Genomic DNA, 20,925 nt, shown 5'->3' with positions numbered 1-20,925 from the left:
CACCTGGTCTTCCACCATATTTCTTCTAGTTTCCAGTAGAAGTCCTTAGAAAACAAACATAGGTTCAGCATAGTTGGGCGTAAACTCTGCTAGGAGAACTGGAAAGTGGTGGTCACCCCTAAGAAATTACATGTTATGGCCTCTCCATAAATCTGCTCTGCAGGTCGCGACGGCAAAGGGGCTTTCATAAAGAAACCCTTGGGCACCTATTGTAGAGGTTTCCCTCAATACTTGCAAAGGGAAATGAATATTGTCCTCCCTTAAGGTTAGGTTTTCATCATTTAGGTTGATCAGAAAATTGTGGGTGAATGCAACTATCCCATAACCTCTAGGGGCTTCGAGAGATTGATATCAAGAAGACTCACTTGCACTCAGTCTTAGGGGTGCCATTACATGTAAGTCTTGTTGGAGCAGCTGATTGGTTAAGAGAATACAACAATTATAACTTTGTTGGATCCGGTATTGACATATGATGGGATCTGTCAAGTTTCTGCCTTGGCTCCCACTTTTTTTAATCTTGTCATCATCTGTAGGGTTGAGTCAGGAGGTCCCAATATGCATTAGCTGGACGGCTGTTACCACCAAAATTGATGGGTTCAGATTACTTTAGTCTAATGTCAAAAGCAAAAAGACCCTAAAAAGTTCAAAAGGTGGGAAACATGAGTCCTGTGGGTCTACAGATGAGTTGTATACTGGCCTGCAGAGATATTTTATCTGATCCATTTACCTGCCACAATCAAGGTACTATTGAGGCACCTTATAGATGGCGGATGCCAATGCACCTACTATAGGGAGCCTTATAGATGGCGGATTATTAGGTAACAAGGTCTGTCCCTTTTATTATGTTGTTTTTGTGTAAACACCAAACCAAGCGAGGACGAATACACAGACCGTTCCTAGCTCCCTTCTCCCGAGACTTCAAAGTCTCCAGACCTCGACTTGTCTCCAGTGAAATGTATTGGCAGATTCATCATTGATAGCATCTTCTTCTGACTTGGGGACCTTTAATCTCTGTGTCCCAGAACCCGGCCGCATCTTTCCCAGCAGTTTCTTGTATCATGAGGCAGCAATGGTTGTCACATAGTCAAGACTGATTATTACATGGTGGGTAACTAGATAATTTGGGAAACAAACTTTATGGGAAGAGTCGGTTCACATATAAACAAGTTCTCTGGTTACAAACTAGTCACCCATTCCTAAGGCTCCAATGCTAACCATGGATATGGACTGAAGTATGTGCCCCCTCCACATTACACCTACAGGAGCTTTTTGACCTCCCATTCTACATCCATAGAGATTAATATGGGGTCGGCCCCTATGCTGATATAATGGCTCCTGCTCTTCTGGGAACTGTTTCCACAAGATTTTGGAGGCGTCTGTGGGAATTTTTGCCCCATCATCCAGAAGAGAATTTGTGAGGTCAGACAGCTGGGGAGAGGTCGGGCCCACCATCTCCGGTCTAGTTGTTGGATGGGGTTGAGGTCTGGGCTCTGTGCAGCCGATCATGTTCTTCCACCAACCCTATCTCTATAGATGTTGTGCACTGGGCACAGTCATGGGGAACAGAAAAAAGGTCTTTTCCTACAATGCTGGAAGCTAAAATTGACCACAATATCTTGTGCTGAAGTATTAAGATTTCCCTTCACTGAAGCTCAGTGTCCATGGCTGACCCCTGATAACAAGCCAACAGAATTATCCTCCTCCACCAAACTATAGAGCGGGACAATGCAGTCAGGGAGTAACATTCTCCTGGAATCACCAAACCTCAACTTATCCATCAGATGCCAGATAGAAAAGTGCGATCAGTCACTGCACAGAACACATTTCCTCCAGTGATGGCGGCTTTACATCACTCAAACCGACGCTAGGCATTGTGCTTGGTGATGTACGGCCATGACGCTCCCGGGGGGGTGGGGGACTCAGTGTTTGTGCTAAAGTTAATATCAAAGGAGGTCTGGACTCTGCAGTTATGGAGTCAGCAACTTTTATGCCCTCTGCTATTCAGCACTTGGCCCCCCGCTATGTAACGTTATGGGGTCTCCAATTCGTGGCTGAGGTTCCTTCTACTTCTCACAGGTAATGGGAAAGATTCAGGAGGAAAAATGTCATGAATGGACTTGTCACACCTGTGGCTCCTATTATAGGACAGCGCTGGTCTCAGTGAGCTCTGCACCACCGGTCATTCTGTCCTGTTGGAAAAGGAAGACACCACGGTGAGGGCCACATGTTATACACTGGGGGGGCAATAGGACCGAAAGAGAAAGTGAAGTTCAATGATCATGGTGTGTGAACCAATACTTTTGTCCATACAGGTCATTTATCTAAAGTCACACACCTCACGGCCTGGTATTCGGATGACCACATTGTAAGCTGGTACCTCCAACAGCAGAATCTCTCTTCATGGAGAAACGCCTTCAAAAAATAAATGGGCAATCTCATCGTGTTCAAGATTACAAAACAGGTTCTCCTTTGTTTCCAGAAATAGCACCCTGTCTGACACTAGGTCGTGTCTCTCTGTCTTATTACCAAAAATGGAGCTAAGTTGCAAAAGGTGACACGACCCAAAGACAATGAAGATGTTATTTTTGGAAAAAAAATTCCTTCAAGCCCAAACATTTGGCAAGACTGTATATTATACCAGTTGATAAAAGTAAAAAATAGTCACCTAATGTACAGTGGTCCAATCTACTGCGAGAATGTTGGATAGATTATGTGATCCCCTTAAGGCCCCGTCTCACATAGCGAGATCGCTGCTGAGTCACAAGTTTTGTGACGCAACAGCGACCTCAGTAGCGATCTCGCTATGTGTGACACGTACCAGCGATCAGGCCCCTGCTGTGAGATCGCTGGTCGTGTCGGAATGGCCTGGACCTTTTTTTGGTCGTTGAGGCCCCGCTGACATCGCTGAATCGGTGTGTGTGACACCGATCCAGCGATGTCTTCACTGGTAACCAGGGTAAACATCGGGCTACTAAGCGCAGGGCCGCGCTTAGTAACCCGATGTTTACCCTGGTTACCAGCGTAAATGTAAAAAAAAACAAACAATACATACTCGCCTTCTGATGTCCGTCAGGTCCCTTGCCGTCCACTTCCTGCTCTCACTGACTGCCGGCCGTACAGTGAGAAGTGAGAGCACAGCAGTGACGTCACCGCTGCACTCTGCTCTCACTGTACGGCCGGATCTCAGTCAGAGCAGGAAGCAGACGGCAAGGGACCTGGACACCGAAAGGCGAGTATGTACTGTTTGTTTTTTTTGGTAACCAGGGTAAACATCGGGTTACTAAGCGCGGCCCTGCGCTTAGTAACCCGATGTTTACCCTGGTTACCCGGGTGCTGCAGGGGGACTTCGGCATCGTTGAAGACAGTTTCAACGATGCCGAAGTTGTTCCCCTGATCGTTGGTCGCTGGAGAGAGCTGTCTGTGTGACAGCTCCCCAGCGACCACACAACGACTTACCAACGATCACGGCCAGGTCGTATCGCTGGTCGTGATCGTTGGTAAATCGCTTAAGGCCCCGTCTCACTAAGCAATTTACCAACGATCACGACCAGCGATACGACCTGGCCGTGATCGTTGGTAAGTCGCTGTGTGGTCGCTGGGGAGCTGTCACACAGACAGCTCTCTCCAGCGACCAACGATCAGGGGAACGACTTCGGCATCGTTGAAACTGTCTTCAACGATGCCGAAGTCCCCCTGCAGCACCCGGGTAACCAGGGTAAACATCGGGTTACTAAGCGCAGGGCCGCGCTTAGTAACCCGATGTTTACCCTGGTTACCAAAAAAAACAAACAGTACATACTCGCCTTTCGGTGTCCAGGTCCCTTGCCGTCTGCTTCCTGCTCTGACTGAGATCCGGCCGTACAGTGAGAGCAGAGCGCAGCGGTGACGTCACTGCTGCTCTCACTTCTCACTGTACGGCCGGCAGTCAGTGAGAGCAGGAAGCAGACGGCAAGGGACCTGGACACCGAAAGGCGAGTATGTACTGTTTTTTTTTTTTTACATTTACGCTGGTAACCAGGGTAAACATCGGGTTACTAAGCGCGGCCCTGCGCTTAGTAACCCGATGTTTACCCTGGTTACCAGTGAAGACATCGCTGGATCGGTGTCACACACACCAATTCAGCGATGTCAGCGGGACCTCAACGACCAAAAAAAGGTCCAGGCCATTCCGACACGACCAGCGATCTCGCAGCAGGGGCCTGATCGCTGGTACGTGTCACACATAGCGAGATCGCTATGGAGGTCGCTGTTGCGTCACAAAACTTGTGACTCAGCAGCGATCTCGCTAGCGATCTCGCTATGTGAGACGGGGCCTTAAGGCTGGTAAGGGGCACTGAATATTGACCTCCTGCAGTCTAAAAATTGCAGCCCACAGCCGCCCCAGAGGAAATTTCTCATGGTGAACTGTGGTGAACTCACTGAGCTTGAACTGCTGAGCCAATATCCACAACTCCTTACCAGCCCGGGAATACCAGCTCCCAGATATTTGCTTTAGCTTGGCTGGTTGTCAAAAAATTGGGGGCGGAGGGGAACCCCACATCGTTTTTTTAAATTATTTATTTAAACAATTAAAAAATATGTAGTGGGGATCCCTCTATTCATGATACCCATACTTGCTAAAGCTGACAGCTGAGGGTTGCAGCCCGCAGCTGTCAGTATTGCCTGGCTGATTATCAAAAATACAGGGGAACACCATGCAATTTTTTTTAAAACCTTTATTTATTTATAGCGCAGGCGGCAATACTCCCATCTTCAGCCGCTCCTGCTCTCGCTGTTAACAGCTGAATACAACTGTCAACATTGTCCCCAGCTAGCGCTGATCGCAGCATGAGCAGGAAACAATGATGTGAGCAGTTTTCTTCAGCATCCGGAGCCGGGGAACAGCGCAAACAGTACTGCTGATTCCCAGGCGCTGTTATGTGTGGTACTGATGTGGCACATAGGCAAACAGTTGCCATACGTATTAAACACACGTACATGTATATCTCAGGTACTGATTTTTTAAAGTACCGGAAATATACATAGAGCAACCGGTAACTTATATGCAGGGGGCAAATCAGTGTGTGATATTGTGGCTCATATATCAGCACTTTGGAGACATCTGACAGTAGGTAAACACTCAAGTATTTCCAAGTTCTTTGAATGTTCCTGACCCATCAGCAATAAATCTCACAGTCCAATAATATAATTTTTAATTATCAATTGCTCTAATATAAAAAGTAAAAATAAGTTAAATCCAACACATTAGCTAATCGATGACACATGGTTCCTGAGGATCCCGTCTCCTGCCGAGAGGAAGAACATTCGGTTGACTTCACTAATGGAGATGTCCCGTATGGCCGGAATGGCGTCTGGATCTGACTCTTTTATCACTTGATTTTTGGCATATGTGTCTGCAGAGGAGAGGAGAAAAGAATGAATTACGGTAAATCATTAATTCACCTAGACGAGCACATTCACATACAGCAAAGCTTCGGGCGATGCCTCTATCTGCAGGGACCATGAAGAATTGGAATTAGAATTTAATCTTTTTCCCCTCCCCTCCCCTAACTTTTTTATTTACCCATCGACAAGCCTTTTTTTTGAGCGGGATGAGTTGTAGTTTTGAATTACATTATTCATTTTCCCACATATTAAAAAAAATTACAAATGGAGTAAAAGGGGTAAACACCCCCCACAATTCTTTAATTTTTTTTTTTGTTTGTAAGTCATATATTGTGTAGTAAAAAGAACTTGACAACAGGTGAGTACGATCACAGCGATATTAACATTGTATAAGTATATATTTTTTTAATTTAAAGTGTGAAATAAATCAGAAATTTGTAAAAAATAAAATAAATCGCCATTTTTTGAGACCCCTAACGTTTTTATTTTTCCATTCATAGAGCTGTGTCAGGGCTTATTTGTATTTCTTGTGGCTAACATCTTTATTGGAACCATTTAGGGGAGCAGTATCAATATATTGATCACTTTCTATTGTGGAGGAGGCACCGCAAGTGAAACAACAATAAAAAAAAACAGCAATTCTGGAGTTTCGATATTTTTAATTTTAAAACATTTATCACATGGGTTAAATAATGTAATATTTTGACAAATTGGACTTTTAAAGATGCCGCCTATGTTCATTTTAAGCTGGAAAAATGAGAATAATTAAAGGGTTTTTTTTAAATATATTTAACATTTTTTTTTATAGTTACCTTACAGGATGCAAACCTGAAATCGGTTCAACACTTTTTCTACAACAGTAATGCAAAATATAGGCAAACTGATCGTTTCGTAGGAAGCCCTGCCTGTGGCTATCAATCATGCCCAAATAGGGATGGTTACAGGCGGGATTAGTTTGGGGAGGAGACGCCTCGCCGGACTACTCCTGCCTCATCTGATGCGCGAAGCTACAGAATAAAAGTTCGTTTTTACAAGAGAGGAACATTAGTGAGCAACATACAGCAATCCGCATCCACTATATTAGCGGTTTGGGATAGTCAGGGGACCCGACAGGCTACCTTTAAGATGTAGATCATACAGCATAGACGACGCGCACCTTAGACCATGTAGGGTGACTCCTGGCTAATAAAGTGGCAGAAATGAGATACTAGACCGCCATATTAAATTACCCGTTACAGTGTGGATTGAATCCAGGGGAGCCGTGTTCATCAAATTTATTCCAAACAAGAAGATATAGGCAATGCCCAGTGTGACCATGAGGTAGACAGGGATGGCCACAGCCCAGTACCTGGAGGACAAATACGGCTCAGATTAGGGATTAGACACGATATACAAAATATGAAGAAAAAAACAAAACAAAACCTCCATTGATGTACGGTCCCTCCTACAATACCCATGGTAAGTACTCACTTCTGAGGCCAGTACGTCAGTCCTAAGGAGTGCAGCCATGACTCGGGAACAAACGCCCACGTCAGATATAGGACTGGAAAACAATGGAGGATGTAAGGACGAGAAGTTAGGTGGGTTTTCTAAAGTTTTTGAAAAGATGGAGAGAAGAGATTTGACCAGTTTCCCTCCCCCCAAAAAACAAGGTATTTCCTATAAGAGGGATAGGTAACAACTTACTGACTTGTTGTTGTTGTGACCGTTGGGACTCCCAGTGATTCCGAGATCGGAGCTCTGGAACCCCAACAGTGGGGCTCTGCAGACGCGCATATTCGACCTATGGTTCATTTTTTGTCTATGGGACTGATGGAGAAAGTCGAGGCTCATAGACATAAATGAAGCGGAGGATGATCCATCTAAGACAGGGCTGCAATGACCCCTTTTTTTGGCTCCTAAGCCCCGATCTAAAGATCGTTTGGGGTCTAACAGACAGACCCCCAGTTATAAGCTTATTATCCTCTATTCTAAAAATAGCCGATACTTTTTTTTTTTTTTGGGGGGGGGGAATATTCCTTTAATTCTGAATTCTTTAATTCGGGGTGGTGTCGGGGGTTGAAAGTTTAGTTTTTAAAGGCGCTGACTGACAACCTATGGGTGGGTATAACAATTGTCAGTCTGGATGAATATATAACTAAGACTGAATACAATTTTTAACCACACAATGATTTACACATATTCCACCGCAGATTGATCTGTGACATTAGTGATGATCTGAAGTAACAGATAATATTTCTAAAATAGATTACATTCCAAAGCCTCTTCGTGAAAAGTCTAAATAATTAACAATGTAACATTCCATGAATACAGTTCCCTTGTGTCTCCATGGTAACAGACTACACACACATTCTTCGTAGTCTGGTCCAGCAGTCAGACTTCTTTTCATCTATCTCACTCTGCTGAATGGATCCGAGACAAACTGGATGGATTATCGTAGTCACTCACAAGATTCTATATACTCACTAAATCCACACTGAGACGCCAAGTGGAGGACAAAACCATAGATGGCTCTTTCCGGCAGAGGAGATGGTGAATTTTCAACCATTCTGTGACCTTAAAAGTCCTAAAAAAAATATAAAAAAATAAAAAATATATACCATATATAGTCGACTACCTGATGTGTATGGGGGCTCCTGACTCTTCACTGATAAGGAAAAGAAGGATCGAACAGTTGAATTTTCAACTCCTAACCTTTTGTTTTCAGGGAAGGTAAAAAAAGAAGTGTCTGGCAACGACTTTCTCTTCTCTTTACGTAGAAAATACATGATCACTCGCTTATATGTTTTGAGGAGTCAGGAAATGCAGCCATTTACAGAACAAACATTTAGCTGATCACTATCTCATGTACATGGACAGTTTTAGACAATCAGATGTCTTCTCACTGCAGCTCCTCCTCCCCTCTCGCAGCATGCACTTTCACAGAAGAAACTGCAGCTGCATCCCCTCAACCTCCCCCTCTGGATTTTCAGTTGTATTTTTTTGATCGAATGTGGTTTCAAAATGTTTTCAAAGATAATGCAGTCATGGAAAATGGAACTATAGTCTGCAAATACGGAAAAAAGATGTCACTTTTCATTAACATGCCTCTGTATATTAGTATTTATTCACACGTACTACCGATTATGGAAACATTAACAATTTAAAAAACCCCAAAAGGTAATTTGGTCTATTCTTTATATACAACCAAATCTACATAAAGAATTTTAACTGTTCCTATGATTTTTAAAAAGGAATACCTTGATGGGTTCTATTATATGTTTTTTTTTCTTACCGATCAGCATAAAAATTGATCAGGAATCTCATCAAAATTCAGCAGCAGTGTAAACCAATTCTGCAAATATCAAGCACAGATTCAGAAAATATAATTTATTTATTTATGACTCACCCTCACTAATTTTGTATTAGTCTATCCAGAAAATTTGTTGGATTGTGCTTGAATTTTTCTCTGCAAAGTCTCGTAGTTCTCCTAGTGTGGACTGCAAAGCTAAATTTACAGAGACTTGACCAGGCAATGCTCCCTGGGAAAAGGTTACACAAAAAGGTAGCCATCCCATAAGTCAATGTCCAACCGTCTAACGAGCCTTAGAACATGACAAGGCTACGGTTGGATGGATTCATAACTGGCTCAGTGATCATTCTCAAAGAGTGGTCGTAAATGGCTGCACATCCAATTGGAAGAATGTCTCAAGTGAGGTACCACAAGGCTCTGTCCTGGCCCATGTGTTGTTCAACATTTTTATAAATGACATAAATAAGGGAACTGAAGCTAAACAAATCAAATTTGCAGACGATGCAAATCGAGGAGAGATAGATAACACTAGATAAGACAGAAAAAGGATTCAGAAGATGTAGATATGCTTGAACAATGGGCAGCGACTAATAGAATAGTATTTAACAGGGAGAAATGCAAGATTCTACATTTGGGAAAGAAAAAAGAAAATAACATCTACAGAATGGGAGGAATAGAACTAAGCAACAGCAAGTGAAAAAGACTTGGGTATACTAATAGATCACAGACTGCACATGAGTCAACAGTGTGATGCAGCAGCAAAAAAGGCAAACAGTTCTAGGATGTATTAAGAGAAGCATAGAGTCTAGATCACATGAAGTAATTATCCCCCTCTTCTCCTCCTTGGTCAGGTCTCATCTGGAATACTGTGTCCAGTTCTGGGCACCACATTTTAAAAAAGACAGTGAAAAACTGGAGCAAGTTCAGAGAAAAGCTACCAGGATGGTGAGCGGACTGTAAAGTATGTCTTATGAGGAATGGTTAAATGATCTGGGAATGTTTAGCTTGCAAAAAAGAAAGCTAATAAGAGACTTAATAGCTGTCTACAAATATCTGAAGGGTTGTCACAGTGTAGAGGAATCATCATTATTCTCATTTGCACATGGAAACACGAGAAGCAGTGAGGGTGATCAATTAGTGGAACAGGCGGCCACGAGAGGTGGTGAGATCTCCTTCAATGGAAGTCTTCAAACAGAGGCTGGCCAGACATCTGTCTGAGATGGTTTAGTGAATCCTGCATTGAGCAGGGGGTTGGGCTCTATGACCCTGGAGGCTTCTTTCAACTCTAACATTCTATGAATCTATGACTCCTCCATAGGTCATGAGAGCTCAGCTTGCCCTACTGTTCATGTGCTTTCAATGGATGAAGTGGAGAAAGCCACAGCCAGACCGCCCTGGCAACGGCTTGTCTCCCTTTTGGTGGCTGAGGGACTTTTGGGCTCTATTTAGCCCCTATTGCCCAGATGTAGATCCTTCGTCTGCACCCCTATAGCTACATCCCTGACAATTTGAGATCACTAAATTATCACTGCCTCCCACCATTTGATGCTATGGGAAGCGAGGATCTGGATGTTTTTTTGTTTGCAGCTGCTTCTCCCTCCTATGGCAAGAAAGAGACATGCCTCTGAGCAGTTCTGGCATCGAAAAAAGCTGATTGGCGGGGATTGGGTCATCAATGGTAAAGTAGTGGACAACCTCTTTAAACTGGACGGAGCAGCGCTTACAAGCTCCAAAGCAAAGAGCTTGCAAGCGAGTGCTCCTTACCTAGGAAACAAACTGCTAAACCACAGAAGTGGGTGGATAACTAGATGATATGCAGCTGAATTTAAGTGCAAAGATGCTTGTTTTTAACCATTTAACAAGATGAGACAACCCCTTCAAGAAATTGCCTACTGGGTGCAGAATTTTTTTAATATATTGGTCCTCCAGAAAATTAATAGAGAACCTTATATTTGAGCCCGTGAATCACCCAGGATTGACGGCATTAGAAACAGAGATCGGACTATATACAGTTTTAGAAGATGGTTGAGAAAAGATTAAATCAAAATAAAGAAAAACTGAAAAATGTTATATTTTTCAAAAACGTAAAAATGCATTGTTCCAGTAGTCTCCATAAAGGATAAATGTTTTCCTGAGGTCTCGTGTGTGATGACGCAGAACAATTGCACTTAGTGTCAGGAAGAGATTTTATTCAAGCGGAACAGAAAGTACAAGTGGCACGGAGAGATCCAGGTTGTCATTTTTTGTGTGTTTTCGAAAAATACTAAGCACTTCACAAAGGCGAAGGGGTGTAAGCAGCATGAAGGTGAAGAGTAACAGCCGAAAAGTTCATCCCGAGACAAAAGATCCGGCAGGTCACTGCTTGACTGAGAACCAAGGCAATTATAGGGAAGCAATAGGGGCGCGAAGAGCGATCCGCCTCCTAATACTACACTCCGGGGGTCATTAATCATCAGATGCCGAAAATATGACCCAACATTGTCAGAAAAAGAAGGAAAAAATCTCCATGACCGGAACTAAATTTCATCATTCTTCACTCGATTTTATCCATAAAAACTGGATCAACGATGACGAAAACTCATCAATCATCACTTGATTTTATCCATAAAAACTGGATCGACGATGATGAAAAACTCATCATTCTTCACCCGATTTTATCCATAAAAACTGGATCGACGATGACGAAAAACTCATCATTCTTCACCCGATTTTATCCATAAAAACTGGATCGATGGTGACGAAAAACTCATCATTCTTCACCCGATTTTATCCATAAAAACTGGATCGACGATGACGAAAAACTCATAATTCTTCACCCGATTTTATCCATAAAAACTGGATCGACGATGACGAAAAACTCATCATTCTTCACCCGATTTTATCCATAAAAACTGGATCGACGATGACGAAAAACTCATCATTCTTCACCCGATTTTATCCATAAAAACTGGATCGATGGTGACGAAAAACTCATCATTCTTCACCCGATTTTATCCATAAAAACTGGATCGATGGTGACGAAAAACTCATCATTCTTCACTCGATTTTATCCTTAAAAACTGGATCGATGATGACGAAAAACTCATAATTCTTCACCCGATTTTATCCATAAAAACTGGATCGACGATGACGAAAAACTCATCATTCTTCACCCGATTTTATCCACAAAAGTTGGATGACAAAAAACATTTTTTTTATCTCGTATGCAAAAAAGGAAAAAAAAAATGTAAGTCAGAATTAAGTTTTTTGTGTTTTTTTTTGTTAATGCAGAAAAAGATAATTTTGTAACTATTCACCACAATTAATTAATTAAGCAGACCAACGAGTTAGTGATAGGTGACCGAGACCTATTAGACATTTACAGAATTGTTTAGCGAATTGACTCTTTTTTTCTTACAGTTTAATCTAGAAAACTATAAAAACAAAACGCTGCAGAATAACAAATGTGCACTGAACGGTGATGCCGCCTTTCGGGAACTCTGCACAAGGCGTTCCTCCTACCTTGTGGCATTTTTACCCAAACCTGCCTAAACGTTTTGCACAGTATTGTAAATATATAGTCATAGCAAAAAAAAAAAGTAATATATTAGAAAATGGATAATAGGTGAGAGTAAATAAAAAAATATCCATAAACTGCAAGAAAATGAAGAAAATTGAAAATTTACTTTTTTAATTAATTTATTTATTAGCTTCATAATTTTATTTTATGGAGGGGGGGGGGGACATAAATAAAATATAAAATCGAGCGACACTTTAAAGGAGCATTTTGGTTTTTTCGTTTGCCTTCCAGTCAAGTGTAGCTGAATAAACAGATTCTTAGATTACCTATGGAGAAGCGATGGCTGATAACAGGGAGTCGGAGAGGGCGGGGGAGGGCAAATGTAGAGTCAACAAAAGTTCACTGTTGTTAATCAGCAACTTGAGGGAAAAAAAAATAGTCTATGTAAGGTCAGGAAAAACAGAACCCGGCAGTAGGTTGTGGAAGACAGACGAGAGTCGGTGATTGGTGATAATAAAAATCATAAAATAATCATAATAATAAACGGTAGATATAGTAATATAGATATAAAAATAATAAAAAGGAGGGAATGTGCTTGGCCAAGGTGTTATCTAAGCATGCTCAAGAGTCTTCGTCGTATACCATGTTCCAGTCCCCGCGGTTGCATGTCTTGCGGCTCTTCGACAGGCAGGGATCGTCTAACAAACAGCTAATCCCTTCTTGTGTTGCGGCTGCTGAAGAGCCGCGGGGACTCAAACTAAATAATAATATTTATCTTAGATTTCGGACAGCCCCCATCAGGGCATAAGGACATAATGGGGGTAAGGGAGGGTGAAGCTTCAGTATCCTCCCACTATAAAGCTACGGCTCCACACGGCGATGACTGCAAAGTTGAGAATATTGCAACCAAATTTTGCAATTTTTACAAAACCCCAACATACAAGTTTAAGGGGTCGATACATCAAGGTGTTTACAGCAGAAAAATGGAGTAAAACCCTTTGAATAGTTTCATTTTTTTTTTGTGGAACATGGGGTTTCAGGAAAATGTAGTGACGTTTGGATTTTTGTCATAACAGGTTTTACCGGCTCCACCAATATGGCCGTGTTAGGAATCATTCACACCTCAGTTTTTCACGGACAAGTCATATCTGCGTTTTTGTCAGATAGAGCTCGTGCCTAGAAGCCATGGGGCCGTTCAAGCGTCGGTGATTTTTGGGGACTGAGCGGTCTGTGCAAAATTGTGGAGACATGTCTGATGTTGATAATGAAAATCGGCACTGCAAGTCAACGGGTCGCCGAAAAAAATGGACTTTACTCAGATACCAGAGGTGTGCATGGGTGCAAAGATCAAAAAGTTATTGGTCACTGATGTGGGGTCACTGTCCCAAAGAAGCCTGGTCCTGAGTTACTGTCCATGGCCAGCAGTTACAGCCTGCCCCACTGTCCGCTGCCGGTGGCCAGTTCAGGTGCAGGTCACCGCGGCCCTATCTAAACTACAGGAGGTGGTGAGTTACTGATGTCCCCTCTCCATGAACAGAAACAAACACTTCATTTCCCCGTCGCCTCCAGTGCTGCTGTCAGCAGCTACAAGTGACATTCGCTCCCCGGCCGATCACATTCCCACAGGTGAACATGGCAGAGGTTGAATGGAGTTCAGCTCCCACAGTAAGGGCAAGTATGGAGGTGACTGTGCACGGTGTGGAGGAGGTGACCCTGCATGGTGTGGGGGAGGTGATTGTGCACAGTGTGGCAAAGGTGACTGTGTACGGTGTGACAGAGGTGACTGTGCACGGTGTGGCGGAGGTGACTGTGCACGGTGTGGCGGAGGTGACTGTGCACGGTGTGGCGGAGGTGACTGTGCACGGTGTGGTGGAGGAGGTGATTGTGCACGGTGTGGCGGAGGTGACTGTTTACAGTGTGGCGGAGGTGACTGTGTACGGTGTGGCGGAGGTGACCATGCATGATGTGGCAGAGGTGACTGCACGGTGTGGCGGAGGTGATTGTGCACGGAGTGGCAGAGGTGGGGGAAGAGAATGTTCACAGTGTGGCAGAGGTGACTGTTCACAGTGTGGCAGAGGTGACAGTGTACGGTGTGGTGGAGGTGACGGTGCAAAGTGTGGGGGAAGAGACTGTTCACAGAGTGGCAGAGGTGACTGTGCACGGTGTGGCGGAGGTGACTATGCACAGTGTGGGGGAAGTGACTGTTCACAGTGTGACGGAGGTGACAGTGTACGGTGTGGTGGAGGTGACGTGCAAAGTGTAAGGGATGTGACTGTTCACAGTGTGGCGGAGGTGACCATGCACAGTGTGGAGGAAGTAACTGTTCACAGTGTGACGGAGGTGACAGTGTACGGTGTGGCAGAGGTGACCGTGCATAGTGTGGGGGAAGCGATTGTGCACAGTGTGATGGTGTGGCAGAGGTGAAGGTGCACAGTGTGGGGGAAGTGACTGTTCACAGTGTTTCGGAGATGAATGTGCACGGTGTGGTGGAGGTGACGGTGCACTGTGTGGGGGAAGTGACTGTGCACGTTGTGGCGGAGGTGATTGTGCACAATGTGGAGGACGTGACTGTGCACAGTGTGACGGAGGTGACGGTGCGCGGTGTGGCGGAGATGACTGTGCACGGTGTGACGGAGGTGAAGGTGCACAGTGTGGCGGAGGTGACGGTGCACAGTGTGGTGGTTGTGATCACTATGATTGGCACAATGATCATTAAAAGAGAAATAAGTTCAGATATTTCCTGTGAAATGTTTCACACTTTGAGGCTATGTGCACACGTCAGGATTTCGTCAGGATTTTGTCAGGATTTTTCCTCAGGATTTGTAGCCAAAACCAGGAGTGGAACAATTAGAGGAAAAGTATAATAGAAACATATGCACCACTTCTGCATTTATCACCCACACCTGGTTTTGGCTACAAATACTGATGAAAAAGCCTGACAAAATCCTGACGTGTGCACATAGCCTGAAGGGTGACATCTGCACTAAGCAGCGTGTGAGGAAAGCCACTCACTTTGCTGCTGCTGTAAAACGCTGCATTTTTTTCACGACAAAGAACAGAGGGACCAAACTACAGCAGGTAAGAGAAAAAAACATGGCAAAAACGAAGCCGTAGGGAGGATTTATGTCTCTGGTTTATCTCGGTGGCCTCATCTCCTGGGAATCCTCCTTGTGTGAATTCTCTCTTAGCCGTCCCCTCTCTCACAGATGGGAGGTTCTAATTGGGACCCCCACAATTTGATGTAGGGTCATCATGCACAAAAAACAAACCTTCCAGAAAAGCTGGATTTTGGGTGTCCCTTGTGGCCCTCAAGCTCAGGACAAAAGCTGAGGACGGTAATATTTCACAATGAGACTAGCTGGGGGGACGGATTATTATCTCACCGCAGCCCCTCACTCAGGGCCGGGGACACTGAAGACTCCTAATGGCCTCAATACACCCTGACGGCGTCTCACTTTTACTTTACAAGAGGAGAAGTGCTGCTCAGGATTTTACTTGAGGAAATGTCCCTTACATTTCTCAGAGAGTAACACCAGCTCTAGTAGTGCTGGCAGAATACCAGTGCCCATAAGTGGCCCATGACGGAGCCATGTACTCCTAGATGGAGTGCCACTTTCAGAAAATGTCACAGCACTGTGTTAATGCAGGATCACCCCTCTACATGGCGTCCATTTACCCTTATAACCGAGTTTCTCGCTGATGGCCTGGCGGTGGAACCGACCCCAAACATCATCCTCTGTGAGACTCCATAGTAAACAGTCACATTTACCCCTAATAATCGTTTTAGAGAAGTCCTGTTTACGTCACCGGACCGAATAATGGGAAGTCATTGTATTCTGTTCCAGCATAGACCTCCAGAACGATCAGTGCTGGAACCACCATAGTTATTATGGGTGAGGATAGCTTTTTTTAAATTATTTGATATCATTCACTGCCTTTTTTGTGTCGGGTGTCCCCTTTAACCAGTTTCTTCTGGGTTGTTCCATACGTTATGGCTTATGGTCATCGGACCTTTCTAACGTCACCATTGACCGAAGCTCACTGTGCCACCGACATTACCAGCCCTTCCCGAAACCACAGTCCAGAGACGACCGAAGGACCCCGGACACTCGTTTCTTCCTTTGAGGTCATTTATAAAGCTGTCAGTTTGGAAAATGTAAATCTATACGTCAGCCCTCGGGTACTGGCTCAGTGTTGGCAGCGCAGCAGCAGTACAAGCTGTCGTGCTGTCTGTCCCCCATGCTTTACACTGCTGTTCTACTGGTTTATAGGCACAAGGTACGAGAGTTACAGTAATTAAATCACTAGTGAGGTAAAAAAGGATTATTAGATGTAACAACACGTACATAAGACGTCAGTAGACAGCACGACGGTCCCTCACCTCGCCTCCCAGGTAGCGATCGTACGGACGACCACTGACAATGACCCCCCCTGAGCTGTTTTGCTTGTTATATGGAGGACATAATAAAAGGAATGAGGAAAAGAAAGAAGAGGAATCACTAGCTAGGTGGGACTGTAGGGGACCTGGAGCAAGAAGAACCCTGCAGTAGAGGGGGAGTCCAAAATCCATTTTTTAGGAATAGGTACCTGTACTCAAACAAAGCAACCCCCTATGAATCTGGTAGTGTATAAGATGGAGCAGAGGCCATAAGTCTGACATTACAGGGAGCACGGAGCTCATACTCACCGGCTGCTGCAGCACTTCCTGGCTCTGGTGGTTATTCACCGTCGCACCAGCAGGTGGCGCTGCTATGGAACGCAAACAATGCGGTTCACCATTACATGCTATTCACTATGATGACAGCAGATGGCGCCAACATAACAGAAAACAAATTAGTTTTCTATTCACCATTTCACCAGCAGATGGCGCCAGTAATGAAAAAGAAGGAGATTCCAGTGCGAGTAATGGGACATGCCTCTTCCTGCCCTGCGCCTCGTCATCACATTGCGTCCGAGCGAGACCGCGGAGCTGCTGCTATCTGCTGACTCGTGTGAGAGGGACGAGGGGAGGCTGCAGCCTCTGCTTGTGTTACCCTAGGTGAGTGTCCACCCCGTGCAGGGCCACGGCTGGCGTGGAAGGAATGGCAGAGAGCGAGTGCTGGAGGGCATGGCCGTGTGGGGGAAAGGCAGTGCTGGAGAGAGCAGGAGAGTGCTGGAGGCAGTGCTGGAGAGAGCAGGAGAGAGCTGGAGGCTGTGCGGGAGAGAGCAAGAGAGCTGGAGGCTGTGCTGGAGAGAGCAGGAGAGAGCTGGAGGCTGTGCGGGAGACAGCAGGAGGCAGTGCTGGAGAGAGCAGGAGAGAGCTGGAGGCTGTGCTGGAGAGAGCAGGAGAGAGCTGGAGGCTGTGCTGGAGAGAGCAAGAGAGAGCTGGAGGCTGTGCTGGAGAGAGCAGGAGAGAGCTGGAGGCTGTGCGGGAGAGAGCAAGAGAGAGCTGGAGGCTGTGCTGGAGAGAGCAGGAGAGAGCTGGAGGCTGTGCGGGAGAGAGCAAGAGAGAGCTGGAGGCTGTGCGGGAGAGAGCAAGAGAGCTGGAGGCTGTGCTGGAGAGAGCAGGAGAGAGCTGGAGGCTGTGCGGGAGACAGCAGGAGGCAGTGCTGGAGAGAGCAGGAGAGAGCTGGAGGCTGTGCTGGAGAGAGCAGGAGAGAGCTGGAGGCTGTGCGGGAGAGAGCAAGAGAGAGCTGGAGGCTGTGCTGGAGAGAGCAAGAGAGAGCCGGAGGCTGTGCGGGAGAGAGCAAGAGAGAGCCGGAGGCTGTGCGGGAGAGAGCAAGAGAGAGCTGGAGGCTGTGCTGGAGAGAGCAGGAGAGAGCTGGAGGCTGTGCGGGAGAGAGCAAGAGAGAGCTGGAGGCTGTGCGGGAGAGAGCAGGAGGCAGTGCTGGAGGCTGTGCGGGAGAGAGCAAGAGAGAGCTGGAGGCAGTGCTGGAGAGAGCAGGAGAGAGCTGGAGGCTGTGCTGGAGAGAGCAGGAGAGAGCTGGAGGCTGTGCGGGAGAGAGCAAGAGAGAGCTGGAGGCTGTGCTGGAGAGAGCAAGAGAGAGCCGGAGGCTGTGCGGGAGAGAGCAAGAGAGAGCTGGAGGCTGTGCTGGAGAGAGCAGGAGAGAGCTGGAGGCTGTGCGGGAGAGAGCAAGAGAGAGCTGGAGGCTGTGCGGGAGAGAGCAGGAGGCAGTGCTGGAGGCTGTGCGGGAGAGAGCAAGAGAGAGCTGGAGGCAGTGCTGGAGAGAGCAGGAGAGAGCTGGAGGCAGTGCTGGAGAGAGCAAGAGAGCTGGAGGCTGTGCTGGAGAGAGCAGGAGAGAGCTGGAGGCTGTGCGGGAGAGCAGGAGGCAGTGCTGGAGGCTGTGCGGGAGAGAGCAGGAGGCAGTGCTGGAGAGAGCAGGAGAGAGCTGGAGGCTGTGCGGGAGAGAGCAGGAGGCAGTGCTGGAGAGAGCAAGAGAGCTGGATGCTGTGCGGGAGAGCAGGAGGCAGTGCTGGAGGCAGTGCTGGAGAGAGCAGGAGAGAGCTGGAGGCTGTGCGGGAGAGAGCAGGAGGCAGTGCTGGAGGCAGTGCTGGAGAGAGCAGGAGAGAGCTGGAGGCTGTGCGGGAGAGAGCTGGAGGCAGTGCTGGAGAGAGCAGGAGAGAGCTGGAGGCAGTGCTGGAGAGAGCAAGAGAGAGCTGGAGGAAGTGCTGGAGAGAGCAAGAGAGAGCTGGAGGCAGTGCTGGAGAGAGCAGGAGAGAGCTGGAGGCTGTGCGGGAGAGAGCAAGAGAGAGCTGGAGGCAGTGCTGGAGAGAGCAGGAGAGAGCTGGAGGCAGTGCTGGAGAGAGCAAGAGAGAGCTGGAGGCAGTGCTGGAGAGAGCAGGAGAGAGCTGGAGGCAGTGCTGGAGAGAGCAAGAGAGAGCTGGAGGCTGTGCTGGAGAGAGCAAGAGAGCTGGAGGCTGTGCGGGAGAGAGCAAGAGAGAGCTGGAGGCAGTGCTGGAGAGAGCAGGAGAGAGCTGGAGGCAGTGCTGGAGAGAGCAAGAGAGAGCTGGAGGCAGTGCTGGAGAGAGCTGGAGAGAGCAAGAGAGAGCTGGAGGCAGTGCTGGAGAGAGCAGGAGAGAGCTGGAGGCAGTGCTGGAGAGAGCAAGAGAGAGCTGGAGGCTGTGCTGGAGAGAGCTGGAGGCTGTGCGGGAGAGAGCAAGAGAGAGCTGGAGGCAGTGCTGGAGAGAGCAGGAGAGAGCTGGAGGCAGTGCTGGAGAGAGCAAGAGAGAGCTGGAGGCAGTGCTGGAGAGAGCAGGAGAGAGCTGGAGGCAGTGCTGGAGAGAGCAAGAGAGAGCTGGAGGCAGTGCTGGAGAGAGCAGGAGAGAGCTGGAGGCAGTGCTGGAGAGAGCAGGAGAGAGCTGGAGGCAGTGCTGGAGAGAGCAGGAGAGAGCTGGAGGCAGTGCTGGAGAGAGCAGGAGAGAGCTGGAGGCAGTGCTGGAGAGAGCAGGAGGCTGTGCGGGAGAGAGTGCTGGAGGCAGTGCTGGAGAGAGCTGGAGGCTGCGGGAGAGAGCAAGAGAGAGCTGGAGGCAGAGCTGGAGAGAGCAAGAGAGAGCTGGAGGCAGTGCTGGAGAGAGCAGGAGAGAGCTGGAGGCAGTGCTGGAGAGAGCAAGAGAGAGCTGGAGGCTGTGCTGGAGAGAGCTGGAGGCTGTGCGGGAGAGAGCAAGAGAGAGCTGGAGGCAGTGCTGGAGAGAGCAGGAGAGAGCTGGAGGCAGTGCTGGAGAGAGCAGGAGAGAGCTGGAGGCAGTGCTGGAGAGAGCAAGAGAGAGCTGGAGGCAGTGCTGGAGAGCAGGAGAGAGCTGGAGGCAGTGCTGGAGAGAGCAGGAGGCTGTGCGGGAGAGAGTGCTGGAGGCAGTGCTGGAGAGAGCTGGAGGCTGTGGGAGAGAGCAAGAGAGAGGTGGAGGCAGTGCAGGAGACAGCTGGAGGCTGCGGGAGAGAGCAAGAGAGAGCTGGAGGCAGTGCAGGAGACAGCTGGAGGCTGCGGGAGAGAGCAAGAGAGAGCTGGAGGCAGTGCAGGAGACAGCTGGAGGCAGTGCTGGAGAGAGCAAGAGAGAGCTGGAGGCAGTGCTGGAGAGAGCAGGAGAGAGCTGGAGGCAGTGCTGGAGAGAGCTGGAGGCAGTGCTGGAGAGAGCTGGAGGCAGTGCTGGAGAGAGCTGGAGGCAGTGCAGGAGAGAGCAGGAGGCTGTGCGGGAGAGAGCAGGAGCGAGCTGGAGGCTGTGCTGGAGAGAGCAGGAGGCTGTGCTGGAGGCAGTGCTGGAGAGAGCAAGAGAGAGCTGGAGGCTGTGCTGGAGAGAGCAGGAGGCTGTGGTGGAGGCTGTGCTGGAGAGAGCAGGAGAGTGCTGGAGCCAGTGCTGGAGAGAGCTGGAGGCTGTGCTGGAGGCAGTGCTGGAGAGAGCAGGAGAGAGCTGGAGGCAGTGCTGGAGAGAGCAAGAGAGAGCTGGAGGCTGTGCTGGAGAGAGCAGGAGGCTGTGCTGGAGGCAGTGCTGGAGAGAGCAAGAGAGAGCTGGAGGCTGTACTGGAGAGAGCAGGAGGCTGTGCTGGAGGCAGTGCTGGAGAGACAGAGAGAGCTGGAGGCTGTACTGGAGAGAGCAGGAGGCTGTGCTGGAGAGAGCAAGAGAGTTGGAGGCTGTACTGGTGAGAGCAGGAGGCTGTGCTGGAGAGAGCAGGAGGCTGTGCGGGAGAGAGCAGGAGGCTGTGCGGGAGAGAGCAGGAGGCTGTGCGGGAGAGAGCAGGAGGCTGTGCGGGAGAGAGCAGGAGGCTGTGCGGGAGAGA

At 47.5% G+C, this 20,925-nt stretch overlaps 2 protein-coding genes across 3 annotated transcripts in view; one reads left to right on the top strand and one right to left on the bottom strand.

The window, feature by feature from the left end:
* Positions 1-5,174: 5,174 nt before the first annotated feature.
* Positions 5,175-16,951, bottom strand: PIGP (phosphatidylinositol glycan anchor biosynthesis class P). Of its 2 annotated transcripts, XM_077293884.1 has the most exons (6): positions 16,864-16,883; positions 8,660-8,719; positions 7,852-7,951; positions 6,856-6,928; positions 6,615-6,733; positions 5,175-5,393 (listed from the first exon to the last, which is right to left on the bottom strand). In XM_077293884.1, the coding sequence occupies exons 3-6, from the start codon at positions 7,931-7,933 to the stop codon at positions 5,245-5,247; spliced, it is 423 nt and encodes a 140-aa protein (XP_077149999.1). In that variant the 5' UTR covers positions 7,934-7,951; positions 8,660-8,719; positions 16,864-16,883; the 3' UTR covers positions 5,175-5,244. The 2 variants fall into 2 exon arrangements, with proteins under 2 accessions (XP_077149999.1, XP_077149998.1); XM_077293883.1 differs by lacking the exon at positions 8,660-8,719 and having other exon boundaries at positions 16,864-16,951.
* Positions 16,952-17,047: 96 nt separating this feature from the next.
* The window catches only part of TTC3 (tetratricopeptide repeat domain 3), a 210,500-nt gene continuing 206,622 nt past the window's right edge, over positions 17,048-20,925 (top strand). Inside the window, exon 1 of the mRNA XM_077293880.1 lies at positions 17,048-17,214. The gene's annotated coding sequence lies outside the window, so the exon portion shown is untranslated. The remainder of the gene's footprint in view (positions 17,215-20,925) is intronic.

This window comes from Ranitomeya variabilis, chromosome 3 (assembly GCF_051348905.1).
Source record: "Ranitomeya variabilis isolate aRanVar5 chromosome 3, aRanVar5.hap1, whole genome shotgun sequence".
In the NCBI taxonomy this organism is placed as follows: domain Eukaryota; kingdom Metazoa; phylum Chordata; class Amphibia; order Anura; family Dendrobatidae; genus Ranitomeya; species Ranitomeya variabilis.
This window is presented reverse-complemented; position numbering and strand designations above follow the sequence as displayed.

What these genes read in the sequence shown, in the direction of transcription:
- PIGP (XM_077293883.1), bottom strand. Translation starts at nt 7,933, where the DNA reads ATGGTTGAAAATTCACCATCTCCTCTGCCGGAAAGAGCCATCTATGGT. An exon ending in GGCGTCTCAGTGTGGATTTA is followed by an intron (nt 6,929 to 7,851) that starts GTGAGTATATAG and finishes ATTGTTTTCCAG; the next exon opens with TCCTATATCTGACGTGGGCG. An exon ending in CTGACGTACTGGCCTCAGAA is followed by an intron (nt 6,734 to 6,855) that starts GTGAGTACTTAC and finishes TTTGTCCTCCAG; the next exon opens with GTACTGGGCTGTGGCCATCC.